The sequence below is a fragment of the Drosophila hydei genome, unplaced genomic scaffold (assembly GCF_003285905.1).
Source record: "Drosophila hydei strain 15085-1641.00,03,60 unplaced genomic scaffold, DhydRS2 tig00000001-arrow-pilon, whole genome shotgun sequence".
Taxonomy (NCBI): Eukaryota; Metazoa; Arthropoda; class Insecta; order Diptera; family Drosophilidae; genus Drosophila; species Drosophila hydei.
In genome coordinates, this window is record NW_022045643.1 from 4,998,649 (window position 1) to 5,014,187 (window position 15,539).

At 41.6% G+C, this 15,539-nt stretch overlaps 1 protein-coding gene across 1 annotated transcript; it reads left to right on the forward strand.

The window, feature by feature from the left end:
* The first annotated feature begins 2,599 nt into the window (after positions 1–2,599).
* Positions 2,600–7,629, forward strand: LOC111605654 (myrosinase 1). The gene is made up of 4 exons (XM_023324315.2): positions 2,600–2,863; positions 3,621–3,822; positions 5,910–6,803; positions 7,093–7,629. The coding sequence occupies exons 1-4, from the start codon at positions 2,790–2,792 to the stop codon at positions 7,591–7,593; spliced, it is 1,671 nt and encodes a 556-aa protein (XP_023180083.2). The 5' UTR covers positions 2,600–2,789; the 3' UTR covers positions 7,594–7,629.
* The last annotated feature ends 7,910 nt before the right edge of the window (positions 7,630–15,539 follow it).

A 15,539-nucleotide genomic window follows, 5' to 3' on the forward strand; every position in this document is an offset into this window, starting at 1 on the left:
TTGACAAATTTCACAAATCAATAAAATAAAACGAAAAGAAAGAGCAGCTAATTACGACAAACGCAGGATGGCACAAGCTAACTCACAAATGTCACCGGAGGAATTAGTGAAGAAGTTGATCAACAATGTATATAAACATATATACACATATGTATATACAAACATATTTAAAGGTATGAAGGTACTTGTCCATTATTATGTCCGTTCCGCAGATCTCTCAATTAACACCACTCTTTTAATATATACATATGTTGTATGCAAAAAAATATGAAGAAAGTTTACTCACATGCTTTTGCCGCCATCAGATTTGAAAAGAAAAGAAACTATCGATAGTGCCGGCCAGACATCGATGTTTTCCAAAAATACAAAACCATCGATGTATCGACAGTAACATCGATGTTCGTTTCAGCTCTACTTCTGGGACTAGCAATGACAATAAGCAATGACAATAAGAGTTTATAATTTAAATTTAAAACAAAACAAGCGCGGTATTTGAAAAGAACATGTACTAGAAAAATATACCATTGATTGAATAAAGTTAGCATGCATTGACCTGAAAGTATTCATATACATACATGCATGCAGAGGGCTACTGTATGTTGATTTGTTATTGGAATTAAAAGTACATTTAGCATCGGTTGCATCGATTTATTGATTGACATTTCGATATTTATGTTTATGTTGCGCGCAACAGTAATTTCAAATCAGAGCGAATTGGATAGTCAAATTAGTTACACAAGCATTGTCACAATAATCTAGAATTAGTAACGTTTCTATTTATGAGTAAGCATTTTTTGTAGCCCCTTTACCAAGGGAAAAACATTTTTAATTAGTATATTCAAACTTGTGGGTTTTTTTAATGTCAGTATTGACGTCTTTACTGTGTCGATGCGTGTATTTAACTGTCTCAAGTTCTGCTCTTGTTAATTTTTTGTCCCGCCAATTATGACTCATTTAAGTCAGCTTCCACTTGAAATCGTCTTTACGTGTAGAAAAACCACAAGCTTTGGAAACCGGTTGAATGCGTTTGGTACCAATGAAATAAGACTTGGCTAGGCTAAATGATCATTAATCATATCAAAATTCAAATGGTATGTTAATCGGAGAAATTTTCAATTATTCATACATTTAAACAAATGTTTTATCTGCGAACGAAAGATTTTCGACTGAAAAATTACAATTTTTTCGGCTTAATATGATTTGCCAAAATGCAATGCATTTTATTTGGAATACAGCTGAATATGTAGGCGTGGCCATCGGTCAGCTGCTCTTTTGGCTTACCCTAAAAGTTTATATATATGTGAAGCATGTGTGTTAAGAAACAAGCTAAAAATATAACAGACTTGAAACAAATTGAGTATTTTTAAAGCCACTGGCGGAGGTAAGGGCAAGCGTTGATGACACAGGTTATGAAACATGATAACCAAGAATCAGTTTAAACGCTGCTAACTATTTAACACGTACCGAATACGAGTCTGAAAATGGAATATCCAACTCATGACAGTTAATAATACATCTGAAAATACTATTACTACCCCCGAAGCTTTTTTCGTTTGTTGAATTTACCTGAACATTTGACCTACAGTTGACCTCGTCAATCTTCCTCAAATCTCTATTAGATAGAGCTATTCTGCTTTAAGATTTGTATTCAGTTCGCCATGGCTACTAAATCCTGTTGACCACTGTTATTAATTCTATCAGCTCGATGGGACTGTGGCTTGGGTAAAGCCCAGATTAAGCTCTGCAGAGGCATCAGGTAAACATTTTAGATTCATATAATTTATGAACTTTGCTGAATGTGTCTGTTTGTTGTTGTGTTGTTTTTTAGGCAAATGATAAGGGAGTAGAACTTGATGACTACTTCGCTATCTCAGCGAAAGGGAAGTCCGTTGATTGAATTGCTTTGCAACATGTTTTCTCACTCGCTCGCTGGCTCGCTCATGCTCCACATATCATTTGTTATCTGAGCAACTGATGTAGGTATCTGCACTTGTTTAAACAGAAATCTGTTTTCGTCTGTTTTCAAACAAAAGGCAAGTGAAATCAATTGGAAAAGTGTGAGACACGAGAATATTGGCTTAACAATTAGGTCTACAGCAAGGGCTATTCCATATTCAAATCGAATTTGAATAACAAGCACTTCATTTCAATTAATACTAACATCTATAATCCAAATGAATTTATTGCTAATGCTTATAGTTGAGAGTGCACGCGAAATTCATAAGAGAGAAAAAAACCAAAACCAGATGATGACAAACTTAAATAATTCCATTGGAAACGCAACGCCCATTGCGTGAATTGCATTTGTCGTCGTCCGATCGGGGATTTCTTGCTCATCTCACTAAGCCAGCAAGCTACCGGCAAAACAAAAACTCAACTAAATATAAAAAACAAAAACAATAAGAATATAACTAGCCCCAGCAACAACAACAAGCGCACCTGTTGCCGCTGAGCTCAACTCGTTCGGAGGTGAGTTTTGAACGTTCGTCGATTTTTCTTTTGTTTTGTTTTGTTTTTATCTCGTGAGCAGTGCGCAGCGGGCGTTCGCATGCTTTAAATGCTAGGATATAAAAGCAGCCGCAATCATTCGCTAACGTTTCGCTAACGGGCTCAAACGGGCAGGGCAAAGACTTGAAGCGCGCGTCAAGTGCCAACTCGCAGTAGTCAACGGAATTGTAACGCTGAAGTTGCTGAAGAGTTGTGTCAAGTGCAGTGCCAAGGATCAAGTGTGAAACACAATATCGAAATATATAAATATATAAATATATAAATATACTCAAATAGTTAATATGTGGCTAAAGCTAATCAAATGCGTGCTGTTGGCTCTGATGCTGGAGCAGAGCAGTCGCTGCACCGATGCTGCGTAAGTGTATGAAATCAGTCAACTATTGAGCGGATCGAAGCCGATCAGCTAAAACCGAAATTAGACAAAGCTTCATTTGAATTACTTAGCACATCCACTTCTCAATACTGACCTTAATTTCGACTGCAAGCAGACATGCTGCTTATTCGCAGCTGCATCACATTTTTAAAGTCATAAAATGCAATTGTTGTTATTAATTTAAAGAGAGGCACAACTTGTTCGTAAATTATAAATTGTATACATATATTTGTTGTACAACAAACAATTTTGTTTGGCTGGTTTTTTTCTTTAAAAGAATTAGCAACATATTTAACAGCTCATTGCCAAAGCTTGAACTTTATATAGGTTGATATATATGACTCTATATAGAGCCAGCCAACCTGCTCGCATTTCGTGTATCGAAACGTGTTAATTTGTGGACAGCTTTTAATCAACAGAAACTTATGTATATTGTTATGTAGAAAGGTCGTCAGAAGACCAATTACAATTTACAAAGCGAACGCCGAAATTTGACAAGGAAACATAATTCAACTGAATATAGATATCATCTGTACATGAGAATAATTAGCCCTTGTGTTTGCTGCCTGCAGCAATAGAATGCTCAAAGGGTTGCAGCTGAGCTAGAGTCACAAGGCGAAGCTCAATCTGCATTCGATGCTGACCATAGAAACAGCTCACATTTTGTGTGTTGACACAAACTTGACATATCCCTCTATAATATATTTCTAAATCTCTTTCATCTTCTTTTCATAAACAGCAACTTGCGCACTCCGTCGAGCAATAGACGACATTTCCCTAATGATTTTCTATGGGGCGTTGGTTCGTCCTCGTATCAAGTTGAAGGTGGCTGGAATGAAGATAATAAGGGCGAGTCGATATGGGACTATATGACACACAAGAGTCCTGAGAAGATAGCCGATCAGTCGAATGGAGATATATCATCGGACAGCTATCATCAGGTAAGCCATAGAGACAACAACAACGAAATTGATTGACGGTGGCATCATGGCTCAAGGGTTACAGTTGAGGTAATCGAACTGGAACTATAATAATAATAGTAGCGAAGCGGACCTATTAGACTTCAGCTACCTCGCCCACACTTCAAATTTTCCCCAGCCACTGGTCGAGTCATAAATAATACGCATTCAATTCATTAATCAGCATTATAATCTGTGCTGAAAACAAAGTCTGAGCAGCTGTCGAAGCTCGGCTCTCGCACTCTAGCTGTCTGGGTGCACAGGTGTCTGATTTACCTGTGTCACTGAATCCGATATATGTTCAATATCGAGTAAACTATGCAAATTCAGCTATGTCAGCTGCAGTTCGTTCTACTGACATCTGCTGCTAGTTAGTTACTCGAACGAACTTTAATAACTATGACAAACGATCACTAATTGTCATGCTACACTGATAAGTTGGCGCTAATTGGCTCTATCAATGCGCTGTCTTGCAGATTAAACACTTGATTTGGTTTATGAATTGGTCTCTAATGAATGGCCAATTATCAATCTGTACAAACAGCCATAAAAATGTACTAAGGCTGGAGCTGAGTTCAATTAGAATTTATGATATTTAGATACATAAAGAACTCACTTGAGAATTGCTTAAAATTTGAGTTCGAGTTCTAAAATCCTCAAGAAATTTAAACTATTTTTTAATGTAGAACTTTAAGTGAGAAATGCTAGCAGACCTGAGTATAGCTCATAAGCAAGTCTTAAGTCTCAAGCTTAAATTAAATACAATAGAACAGTTCTCACTGACAGCGAAACTAAAAAGACACCAGCAAGAGTAAATTGGCTTCTAGTCTAGTCAAATGCGAAGATTTTATGGCTACGCCCACTGTTAACGTGGCAAATCAAAAGATACTTTATCTTTTACAATGCAAATATTATTTTAAATATTATTTATGGTGGTGGAGACTCGGAATTGAGTATAACACGCTCAACTAGAAGTTTCTTTAATGATATGGACTCGGTCATTGGGGCGTGGTCCAAACAATGTTTTAGAGCCAGTTTAGCAGTTGACGTGCTCAACAGAAAGAACTATAGATTATATGGTTCGCTCAGCTGGGCGTGGCTAATTGGAAAACATAGCTGCCTACTGCAATTACTCTGCTTAGAGATAGATTGAGATTGATAGATCGAATTGACAATTCCTAAACAGCATTGGCCACTCGCAAGCCGTATTTGGCCAAGACAACCCTAGCTTGGAATTCGAACTCATTCTCAGCTGGTATCCTGCTGTTAAAACTAATCTAAGAAACTTGTGATTAGAATCTTTTAGAACGGCTGCTGATTTCTTAGATCTCGACAAAGATATGCTAGATATGCTAGATTTCGCGCCGAGGCGGTCAGGGTTACTTTAGAGGTTAGCTTATGAACAGAATAAATATGAATATGAATACGAATATGAATATGAATGCATAACATATGTAACCCTCTGCGAAACCTGATTCACGTTGCACTGTGCTCATGCGCTGCTGGCAATGTCATCGGGCATGTCAAGTGGAGATTACAGAGATTGACTGAGTGCCAAGTCGTCTAACTTATATTTAATTATTGATAAATCGATTTGGCACAAGACATGAATGAATGCGAGCTGATCTTAATGGCATGCCGCGCCATGCCATGCCACGCCACTCTGGCATAATATGCCCACTTATGCCACTTGGAGCCAGGTGTTTAGCATACTCAGCTGAAAGGTAAATGCCCCTCCCCCATTGTACGAGCCGTAGTCGTAGGCCAACAGCTACCGTAACGAATTGTTGCTTCAATGCGAGGCACACAATTAGCCATATACCCGTCGTTAACAAACAAATCAAAAGCACAAAAACAACAACAACAACAACAACAACAACAAATCAAATCAGATCTAATCAAAGCTCCATATGACCATATGACCATATGGTGGTTTGCATATGTCGCCAAACTGTTTTGGGGTCAACTGGTTTTGCTTTTCTATTTATTTTCGGAAATACTTAAAATTCTTGCCCACTTCCAGTTGCACTTGAGCTGACCAACAATTGAACAATTCTCTTTGATTGCAGTGGCAACGCGATGTGGAAATGGTGCGGGAGTTGCATGTGACCACGTATCGCTTCTCGCTCTCCTGGCCCAGGATCATGCCCGGTGGCTACATGAACCATGTGAGCACTGCGGGCATTAAATACTACAGCAACTTGATCGATGGGCTGCTCAAGTACAACATTACGCCCATGGTGACGATCTATCATTGGGATCTGCCGCAACGGCTGCAGGAGATGGGCGCCTGGACCAACCCGGAGATTATACCCCTGTTCAAGGACTATGCCCGCTTGGTGCTGGAGATGTTTGGCGATCGCGTCAAGCTCTGGACGACCATCAATGAGCCGTGGCACATTTGCGAGCAAGCCTATAGCGTGGACTTCATGGCACCTGCCTATAACCACCCAGGCATTCCCGCCTACCTGTGCGCTCACAATCTGCTCAAGGCGCACGCAGAGGTGGTGCACATGTATCGCGACGAGTTCCAGCAGCGCCAGGGTGGACGCATTGGCATTACCCTTGACACATCCTGGCCGGAGCCACGCGATCCCGACTCAGCTGAGGATCGCGAGGCCTCGGAGCGCGCCATGCAGTTCTATGTTGGCTGGTTTGCACATCCGATCTTCTCGAAGCATGGCAACTACCCCAAGGTCATGATCGAGCGCATTCGCAATCTGAGCAAGCAGCAAGGCTTCGGAGCACGTTCGCGCCTGCCCGAGTTTACCACCGAGGAGATACATCGCATCAGGGGCACCTCCGATTTCTTTGGCATCAACACCTACACCTCCAACCTGGTTACGTCCAATGGGCACAACAACACTGGCAAATTTCCCATACCTTCGTTCAATCACGATATGGGCGTCGTCGAGAGTCAAGCTGGCGTGGACTGGCCCGGCTCTGGATCTGCTTGGCTTAAGGTAAGTCAGCTGCGAATTATAATTAAGTGGGGAACGGGTCACGAGTCGGACTCGCTAATTAGCTGGGATGAGCTAATGCTCAAGTGGGTTGGGCGGCCAGGGCTGGCCACAATTGGATTTGAGCAGTGAATAATGGACGAGCTCTCGAAGGGTGGCTTCGACTACTTAGCCAAGATTAAAATTGGGGTTGATTCGAGCGGAGGGTGGCAGGTGGCAGGTGGCAGGTTCAATGAACCACAAGTCAGATTTGCTCAACACAAACTCCCTTCTTCGTCTGCCTCTACCTTAGGTCTATCCCAAGGGCATGTACAATCTGCTGATGTGGATACATCGCGAGTACAATGCACCCGAGATCATTGTCACCGAGAACGGCGTCAGCGATCGCGGCGGCCTGGAGGACTACGCCCGCGTGGACTACTACAATCTCTATCTGTCCGCCGTGCTGGACGCCATTGAGGATGGCGCCAATGTCAGCGGGTACGTCGCTTGGAGCTTGATGGACAGCTTCGAGTGGAAGGCTGGCTTCACCGAGAAGTTCGGTCTCTACCACGTAGACTTCACTGTGCCCGAACGCACGCGCACCCCAAAGATCTCGGCGCGAGTTTATGCCAACATTTGCAAGACAAATGCCATCGACTGGAGCTTTAGGCCCACGCTGAACGAGCAGCAGCTGGTCGTGGTTGCTCGTCTGCCCGCCGCAGAGAACTCAGCTCCAAGTCCAGCCACTACCTTCAGCTGGACTTTAGCCTTGCTCTTGAGCGTGGCTTGCGGCTTGCATCGAAGAACCTAGGCGCGCTCTCTACACAAATTGTTGCAAAGTATTTGTACTCATAGCATTTAAGTGGAATGTATTGTATATATATATATATATATATATATATGTGTGTGTGAATATATTAAGGAAAAAAAGTCCAAATTTATAATAAAGAATTGTGATATTTGCGAATTATTCAAATGGATTGCAGTTTTTTAATGTCTGGCGCGGAATGTGTCTAAAAGTTATTTGAAAGCTGAACGAAGTCAGCTTACAGTGAATAGATGATCTCATAGCTGTGCTAAGTTACGTTAAGGAACATAATAAAATGTAAAAGCTTTGATCTGGCTTAGTTATTTTGAAAGTGCCCAGAACTGTGGAGCGCTCAAGGACAAGCTAAGCTCTAGAACAGAAACACGTTCAGGTGCGTCGCGGCTAATCGGTTGTTAACAAGTCGAGAGCAAAGTCATGGCCACATATCACGTTAAGGGAACAGGCATTCCAGTTCGATACGATCTACTTGGACAGATCGAAGTCGGAGGCACTTTACACATGGCCGGCTTAAAGAGCAGCCAAATTCGAATGCTTCCGTCTAACTAAATCATAAATAATTCAAAAATAATTCTGCTAGCCTTTTGTCTGGGCATTAGACACTATCTAATATCCATTCACCATTATCCGCAGCACCGCACAATGCGCCCCGAGATCGGATCGTGTTATGTAATGCCCCATAGATCAATGCTTGGACAACAGCTGTTCTCCGAGCATTTAATTGTAGGGGCGAGCATGAATCTGAATAATAAAACACATTTTAGCAAAAATGAATTAAATTAAAAATAATGATAATCTGTGCACAAAAGCCGGGCAAACCGGAAGAGGACCCAGAATCATATCGGCCTATAAGCCTACTCCCCGCTCTGTCTAAACTTTGGGAGCGGACCATTGCCAATCGCATTAATGTCATTATAAGACAGTCTAATATCTTACCGGATCACCAATTTGGATTTCGGGAGGGATACGGAACAGTGGAACAAGTTCACAGGTTGGTGAAACACATCCTGCAGGCTTTTGATGACTCAGAATACTCCAACGCTGTCTTCATTGACATGCAGCAAGCGTTTGACAAGGTGTGGCACGATGGATTGCTGTGCAAAATAAAAAACCTTCTACCTGCCCCGTACTATGGCCTCTTAAGGTCTTATCTAGAAGGCCGTGAGTTTAAAGTCAAGGTAAAGGATACACTTTCGTCCACATATCCTATGAGAGCAGGAGTGCCGCAGGGTAGTGTTCTTGGTCCGTTGCTGTACTCCTTGTATACCTCAGATATACCTAGCCCGTCCTTTCAACATATGGATGCTCCCTCGAAGGCCCTCATTGCAACTTATGCTGATGATGTTGCAATCATCTATAATTCTAAAAGTCCTATTGAGGCAAGTTATGGACTACAGAGGTATCTTGATACTCTCGCTGATTGGTGCATACGATGGAATCTAAAAGTCAACCCGCTAAAAACATTAAACCCTTGCTTCACCTTAAAAAGGCTGCCAATGCATACTCCCCCAATCCAGCTGGCGGGAATAACACTACAGCAACCAGCACAGGCGAAATATCTTGGAATCACACTGGACAGGCGTCTCACCTTTGGGCCACACCTCAAAGCTGCGGTAAAAAAATGCCGTCACAGACAGCAGCAACTGCGATGGCTCATCAATAAAAAGAGCACCTTGCCGCTGAGATGCAAAAGAGCTGTCTACGTGCAGTGTATCCTGCCGATATGGCTCTATGGAGTGCAAATCTGGGGAACTGCTGCCAAATCTAATTATAAGCGGGTTCAGGTTTTGCAGAACCGAGTACTGCGACAGATAACCAACTCTCCCTGGTATGTACGCGGCTCAATACTTCACAGAGACCTTAAGCTGTTTACTGTCGAAGAGCAGATTGGAAGACACACAAGCAGATACACGGACAGACTGCAACGACACCGAAGCCTACTTGCAAGAGGTCTAATCCCTGCCAGACCCCTAAGACGTCTTAAACGGCAAGGCTTAGCCAGAACGATGGGAATGCTGTAAACTGTCTCCTTTTAATTCCTCATATTATGACTGGTTTGGCTCTAATTCCATATATATACATGTGTTGTTAAGGTACTAAATTTGATTGTACAGGTTCTACACTTTTAAAATATAAAAAACAAAAAACAAAAAATCTGTGCACAAGCGATATATGTAGGCGAATTGTCTAGAAATGATCCCGAGTTCTGGTTCTGGCTCTGTTGTGGCTCTAGTCGTGGCTCTGGGCTAATTCTCATCGTATCTTTTCATATGTCACATCCGCTTGCAGTCAACAAATCAACAGATTTGCTTTCAATGGCATTGTCTCTGTGCGTGTCTATGTGTGTGTGTGTGTGTGTGTGTGTATTATGTGTTGTGTGTTTGTTCCTAGTTGACTTTCAAAGCATTTCAAGTGACCAGAAATCGAATCAAAGCTCGAGACGGAACCAGAACCAGTTGCCTTTCATTTGGGCAGCGCCTTTAGCATTCAAACTCTTCTATACCCCGCAAACAAACTTGTCAAAGGAGTATATTGACTTGTCATAAAAATAAACAATTGTTAAACTTGACAATAGGTTAAACGATCTAGCCGATGGGCGAAATACTTTAATGGATCTCATCAGTAAGAGACTCACAATTGCTGGGCATTTGAATGAACGTAAAGACTAATGGTTATATAATAACAAAGAGCATATATATAGAAGTCTTTAAGTCTCGGGGGCTTACTTAGTGTCAGGTTAACAGCATATCTAACAGTCACTTAAACTCAACTGCAATGTTTTGTGCCTTTAATTTATTTGCATTTAGTTAGATTTATTGTTTCGGTCACACGAAAAGTTGGGCATAAATTAAATATATGTAGTATACTTATATATCTATATATATGTACATCAAATATATATATATATACAACTGTAAGTGAAAAGTAGGAAAACCGCAAAGTTACAAACTCAACTTACAGACAATGTCAATGGCAGTAGGGGGTCAGGTAAAAGTTTGATCAGTCTCGACCTCAGCTGCACCTGTTGGCAAGAGAGTCACGAGTCATATATAAATGTATATCTACAAATAAATAAATATATATATGTGTATAATCAGAGTCTAGAGCATTGTTTGTCTGAAGTGTTTATCAGAATTTATAATGGGGCAATTATGTTAACGAATTAAGTCATTTGTCTTTAGCTCTATCTGCCTCTCTCTCTCTCTCTCTCTATAGAGACAGAGAGCTATTGCCACATTCATTGTTGCAGTACAAAGTCAAAGTCAAAATATCTCATTTCGCTTATCTCTTATCAGCTAGCAAGCAACAAGCAGTTTGCTCAACAGTTTTTGAAAACTTGCTCTTTAATTAAAGAAGTCTGCAGCGAAGCATCTCTGTTACATCAGCTGCCCCTGTGTACAAGAGACTTGGTGTTTGCTAAGTAAAACTTTGTTGAACACAAACACAAGCAACAACAATTGGCAAAGCCAACAAACACGATGCAGCGCAATGCAAGTGGGAAAACTTTTTGTGGCTGATGAAATTTTACAAATGTTTTACATCAGTTTTCGTGTCGGCAAAAAGATTTTATGCAGCACGAACTGCTGCATAACAAATGCACGAACTGCACAAAGTTGGCAAGCAATAAAAAAAGTCTCTGTTTACTTACATATATTACTGCAGTTTATTATTAATATAAGTTGTCTGTTAGAATTCGAAAATTTGACTGTTAAGCTCAGTTGTTTGGCTATGTAGACTTTCATGTTAACTTAACATTAAATTGCGCTTAAAAGTATGCAATGAAAATGTACACTCGGAATATTTTAGACTCAAGCCCTGAAAGTATGCAATGGAAATCAATTTTAAAAATAGAATATTAAAAAAATGACAATAGTTAAAAACTGAATAAACTACATTGCAATTGCTTACAAATTCGTTTATAAACTTTAATATTTTGTCAGAAAACAATTAATAATAAATGAAATATTTGTTATCTTATATAAAAACAGATAAGTTCCACTTCCATGCAATTCTTCCCCTTACGTCTCAAGCTCTCAACTGGGCAGCAGCTGCTTTCGAGTCACGTGCTTGGCCGCCTCTGCTGAGTCATTTATCAAACATTTATAAGACCTCATTGCACTTATTGAAAATTAATACGGATTAAATGCCACAATAAAGCAAAAATCAGCACACATGCTGCATGCAGACCAACCCAACTGGCACGCCCTCGATAAACCGCATTTAATCCTGCGAACAGGATACTCCAGCAGTAGTCAAACAGCTGCGCAGCCAAAACGTGTTGAGAGCTGCAAAACTATTGACAGCAATAGTAAGGATTAAAGAAATAAATAAATGATTAACTGCAAACAGGGGGAAACTGCATTGAGTATTGACCAGAACAGAACTGAACAGAGGAGATCAGATCTGCTGGCTGGGAGATTTGTTAAATATAGAAAAATGATTTTTCAACAGCAACAAATAAATAATAATGCAATAACAATGTGTACACTGATTGCGTCTGTGGCTAATTTGATTAACATTTACACTCAAAATGAAATCAGTTATAGTGAGTGCTTCTCTCTTCATGCGGGCGCCTGTAGACAGACCGACAAACATTATGTTTATGCTATTGATTAACCCTTTATCAATAGCCAATCAAATTTTAATTTCACAATTATCAACGCCAAAATCGAATAGATGTTCAGCTGTGAGCACGCTGATTGAAACATACTTAAATACATATATATTCAGATACAAATGTTCTGCCCCCATATGAGCAGCAATTCGAGTTTCGGTCATTCAGACAATCCCCCATTCCGGGTTCCACTGTGTTCCACAATATTACATTAAGACACTTATGCACCAGCACCCTCTGTAGTTACGGGTTTCGTCGATAAGCAGCCCATAAAGTATCGTTGCGCTGTGCTTTTGTGCTCTCGTTAAATGTTATCCATGTCAATGGAACTTTGAAGTTGTCCCCGCAGTCAGTCGTAATTGGCGTGGACGAGCAGAGCTTGGGAGTTCAGTGGCTGGCATTAGGAAGCGTTGCTTAAATGGCTTTATAGCTGTAGATGTGCACATAAAAGATATCCATTCAATAGTCTTAGCATATAAATTGCCTTTGTCGTAAATCTGATGCGAACTCTGCTCCCAAGCATGGGAAATGTCGTAATATATATCCATACATATTCGATATCAAGCAGTGCGCGTGGAAAACTAAACTGGTTAACAGATCCTTGAGAGAACGGGGCAACGGGTGCAATTCTCAGCTGTAAGGCAGAGTCATAAATTATGAGAAAAAGGGATCGAATAAGGAAAGCAGTTGCCCAGGGTGGTTTACAAATAGGGCTAAGAAGAACGTGCCAGATTCGCCAGGCAGCTGAAAAGTTGACTCGGCATTGCTCAGCGAGTTCAATGCACTCCAATCACAGTCACCCAGCGCCTAATGACAAACCAATTATACGAGCTGAAGACGTGGCTCGATGCCTGGCTGCAGCCTGAATGATTGCGCAACAAATTGCGCAAACGAGCTGTTCTTAGCCCCTTACGGACATAGAGCATAGAACCTGGTTAGATGTGCCTACTGCAACTGTACCAAATTTGGCTGACAACAAATTGGAATTGGAATTTGGAATTGGAAAAGTAAACGAAGAAAAACAACCACCATTGAGGCCGCTGCGAATAGCAATTGCGTGGCTCAATTGTGGCGCTTGCGCCTGCGCAGCTGTTCCAGATCTCGGTCATGTGCTGGGAGAACGCCGCGCGCCGCTTTGTCTGAAATTTCACGCAATGCTCAGGCGGCTCATCATCCATTGAGATTGTGTGTGTGTGCGTGTGTAACTGCTTATTGATCGATTGTCTTGATATCGCAGTTTTATTGTTGTTTGTCACTGCAAATGCGCCACCATTGCGAACCCATGAATGTGCCCGGGGGCAGAGCTGCTTAGGGGTGGCTCTTCTTCTTGCAGTTCTTGTTGTTGTTGTTGTTGCTGCAGTTAGCACTGCAGTTGCAGTTTTTACTATAGAGGGTAGCTTTTCACTTTTCAACCCTTAGCAATGGGAGGCAAAGCTGAACCGGGATTGAGTTTCGGATATCGAATTCGAGGGTTTCCATTATGTTGCGCATCTTCTCACAAAATATATATAGAAATGTCCATTATTTGTATATTTTGATGGCCAGAAATTCAAGTTCATTGATTTTAGCATGATTTTTCACATTTGTTTTTATAGCTCAGCTGGAATTTGTTGCATAGATTTATTGGTTGGCAATCCCGCTGACAAGAGCTGTAAATACATGAGAGATAAAATCGATAAGTATTATTAGCATAGGATGGAATAAGAAATGAAATACGTAAATGGTTCGAATAGCTTTGGCAGCCTTTTAGGCTGGAATCGTAAGTGTGAAATGAATAAATCTATGAAAAAGCAAATCGTTTATAGTTGTGCAGGATTAGAGTACTCTTGCCTGCCTCAGCTGAGCATTTAACTAGTTTCGAATAGTTTGTTCAACATAGAGTAGCAACGAGTTAACACATTATCCATTTAGATAAACGATCGCTCATTTGTCCAACTACCATTTGGGTGCCATTATCAGCGACTGCGATCTCTGCTTGTATGCGATCTGTGCCACATGCTACGTTTGATAGTTTTCGATTTGTTTAGCTGGACATTTATATGACCAGTCAACGCCCACCACCTGAGCGGTGCACAGGCTGGTGGTGTTAATTTATAGCGTTGCCAAAGGCAGAGAAGTGCTCCACGGCCTCCAGGGCGTGCGTATAGTATATCAAAATGATATATACTCAGAGCTGGCAACATATCACACTTGCCAGACAGCCAGCTGGCTGCGAAGTGAGGATGAGGGAGACCAACTGACCAACCCATTGTCGGCATTGTAGTCACATTATTAGATGCGCATCGTTGGCTAAATTAATTGTCGCCCATGTCGTTTGGCTCATTGAACAATGGCGGGGGCGGCTGCCAATGCAACTGCAACTGCAACATCTACTCTGCTGTGTGTGCCCCATAATGATCGTTACGTGGTGGTTAATGAGAGCTGCGAAGCAATCGGGCGTGCTCTATGGGTTCGCCTGACACAAACATTCTGTGCTAGAACTAGTTGACGTACAAGACTTGGACCTATGTTAGGCTGACATGGTTCTGGGCTAACGCGTTTCAAAGTTTCACAATTTTATAGCCGGAAATTCTAATTGTTGCCGTTGTTGAGGTTTGCCGTTGACGGGCTGGGCTAAAAAAACGTTTATGTCTTTATGTATGAGTCATATATAGTGTGCTATAAATTTGATGTGGCTTACCTGCATGCAGTAAATGCAGCTGGGAAAGTACTCACGCTCTTTCTCTCTCTCTCTCACTCTCTGCTGTCCATTCAAGGCTGGAAGCAAACATTCCAGGCAACGGCACAAGGATCGACAACCTGCAACGGGCGCTGGGTTTGGATTTTGGGGTGGCACATGCTATTGATTTTTAGTGCTGCCTCCGATGCGTCCCTTGGCCACTGAGCCATTGGGGTAGTCTCTCAAGTTCGTCTGCCAATTATTTGCCGCTTATTAGTGCCGGCGTCGCAGTTGCTGCAGCTCTGTTTCCTTTTTTTTGTTGTGTTGGTGGTGTTGGCAGCACGTGACTTCTTGCGTCTCGGCAGTCGCTTTGTTTGCATTTGCATAAGTGGGGTGCTCCTCTGGTCGACGACGATGCTGACTTTGACATGCAACACAAACTGAAGTGTCGCCCTAATGCTTGGCCATTACTGCATTGAACGGGCTGGGTGTGCTTGTGGTAGCCACCCCCAAAAGTAAATCAAAGCTAACGCCGCAGGGGGTGCTGACCAGCCGCTGTTTAAGCTGTTTTGTGTGCCAAGCGGTATGGGCAACAACAAACCGGTTTCTAATCCTTTCAGCATGCGAATGCAAATGCAAATGTTTCCCCTGTTCGCT

Coding starts and splice junctions, on each gene's coding strand:
- LOC111605654 (XM_023324315.2), top strand. CDS start 2,790: ATGTGGCTAAAGCTAATCAAATGCGTGCTGTTGGCTCTGATGCTGGAG. Junction 2,864..3,620: donor AGTCGCTGCACCGATGCTGC/GTAAGTGTATGA, acceptor TTTCATAAACAG/CAACTTGCGCACTCCGTCGA. Junction 3,823..5,909: donor CATCGGACAGCTATCATCAG/GTAAGCCATAGA, acceptor CTTTGATTGCAG/TGGCAACGCGATGTGGAAAT.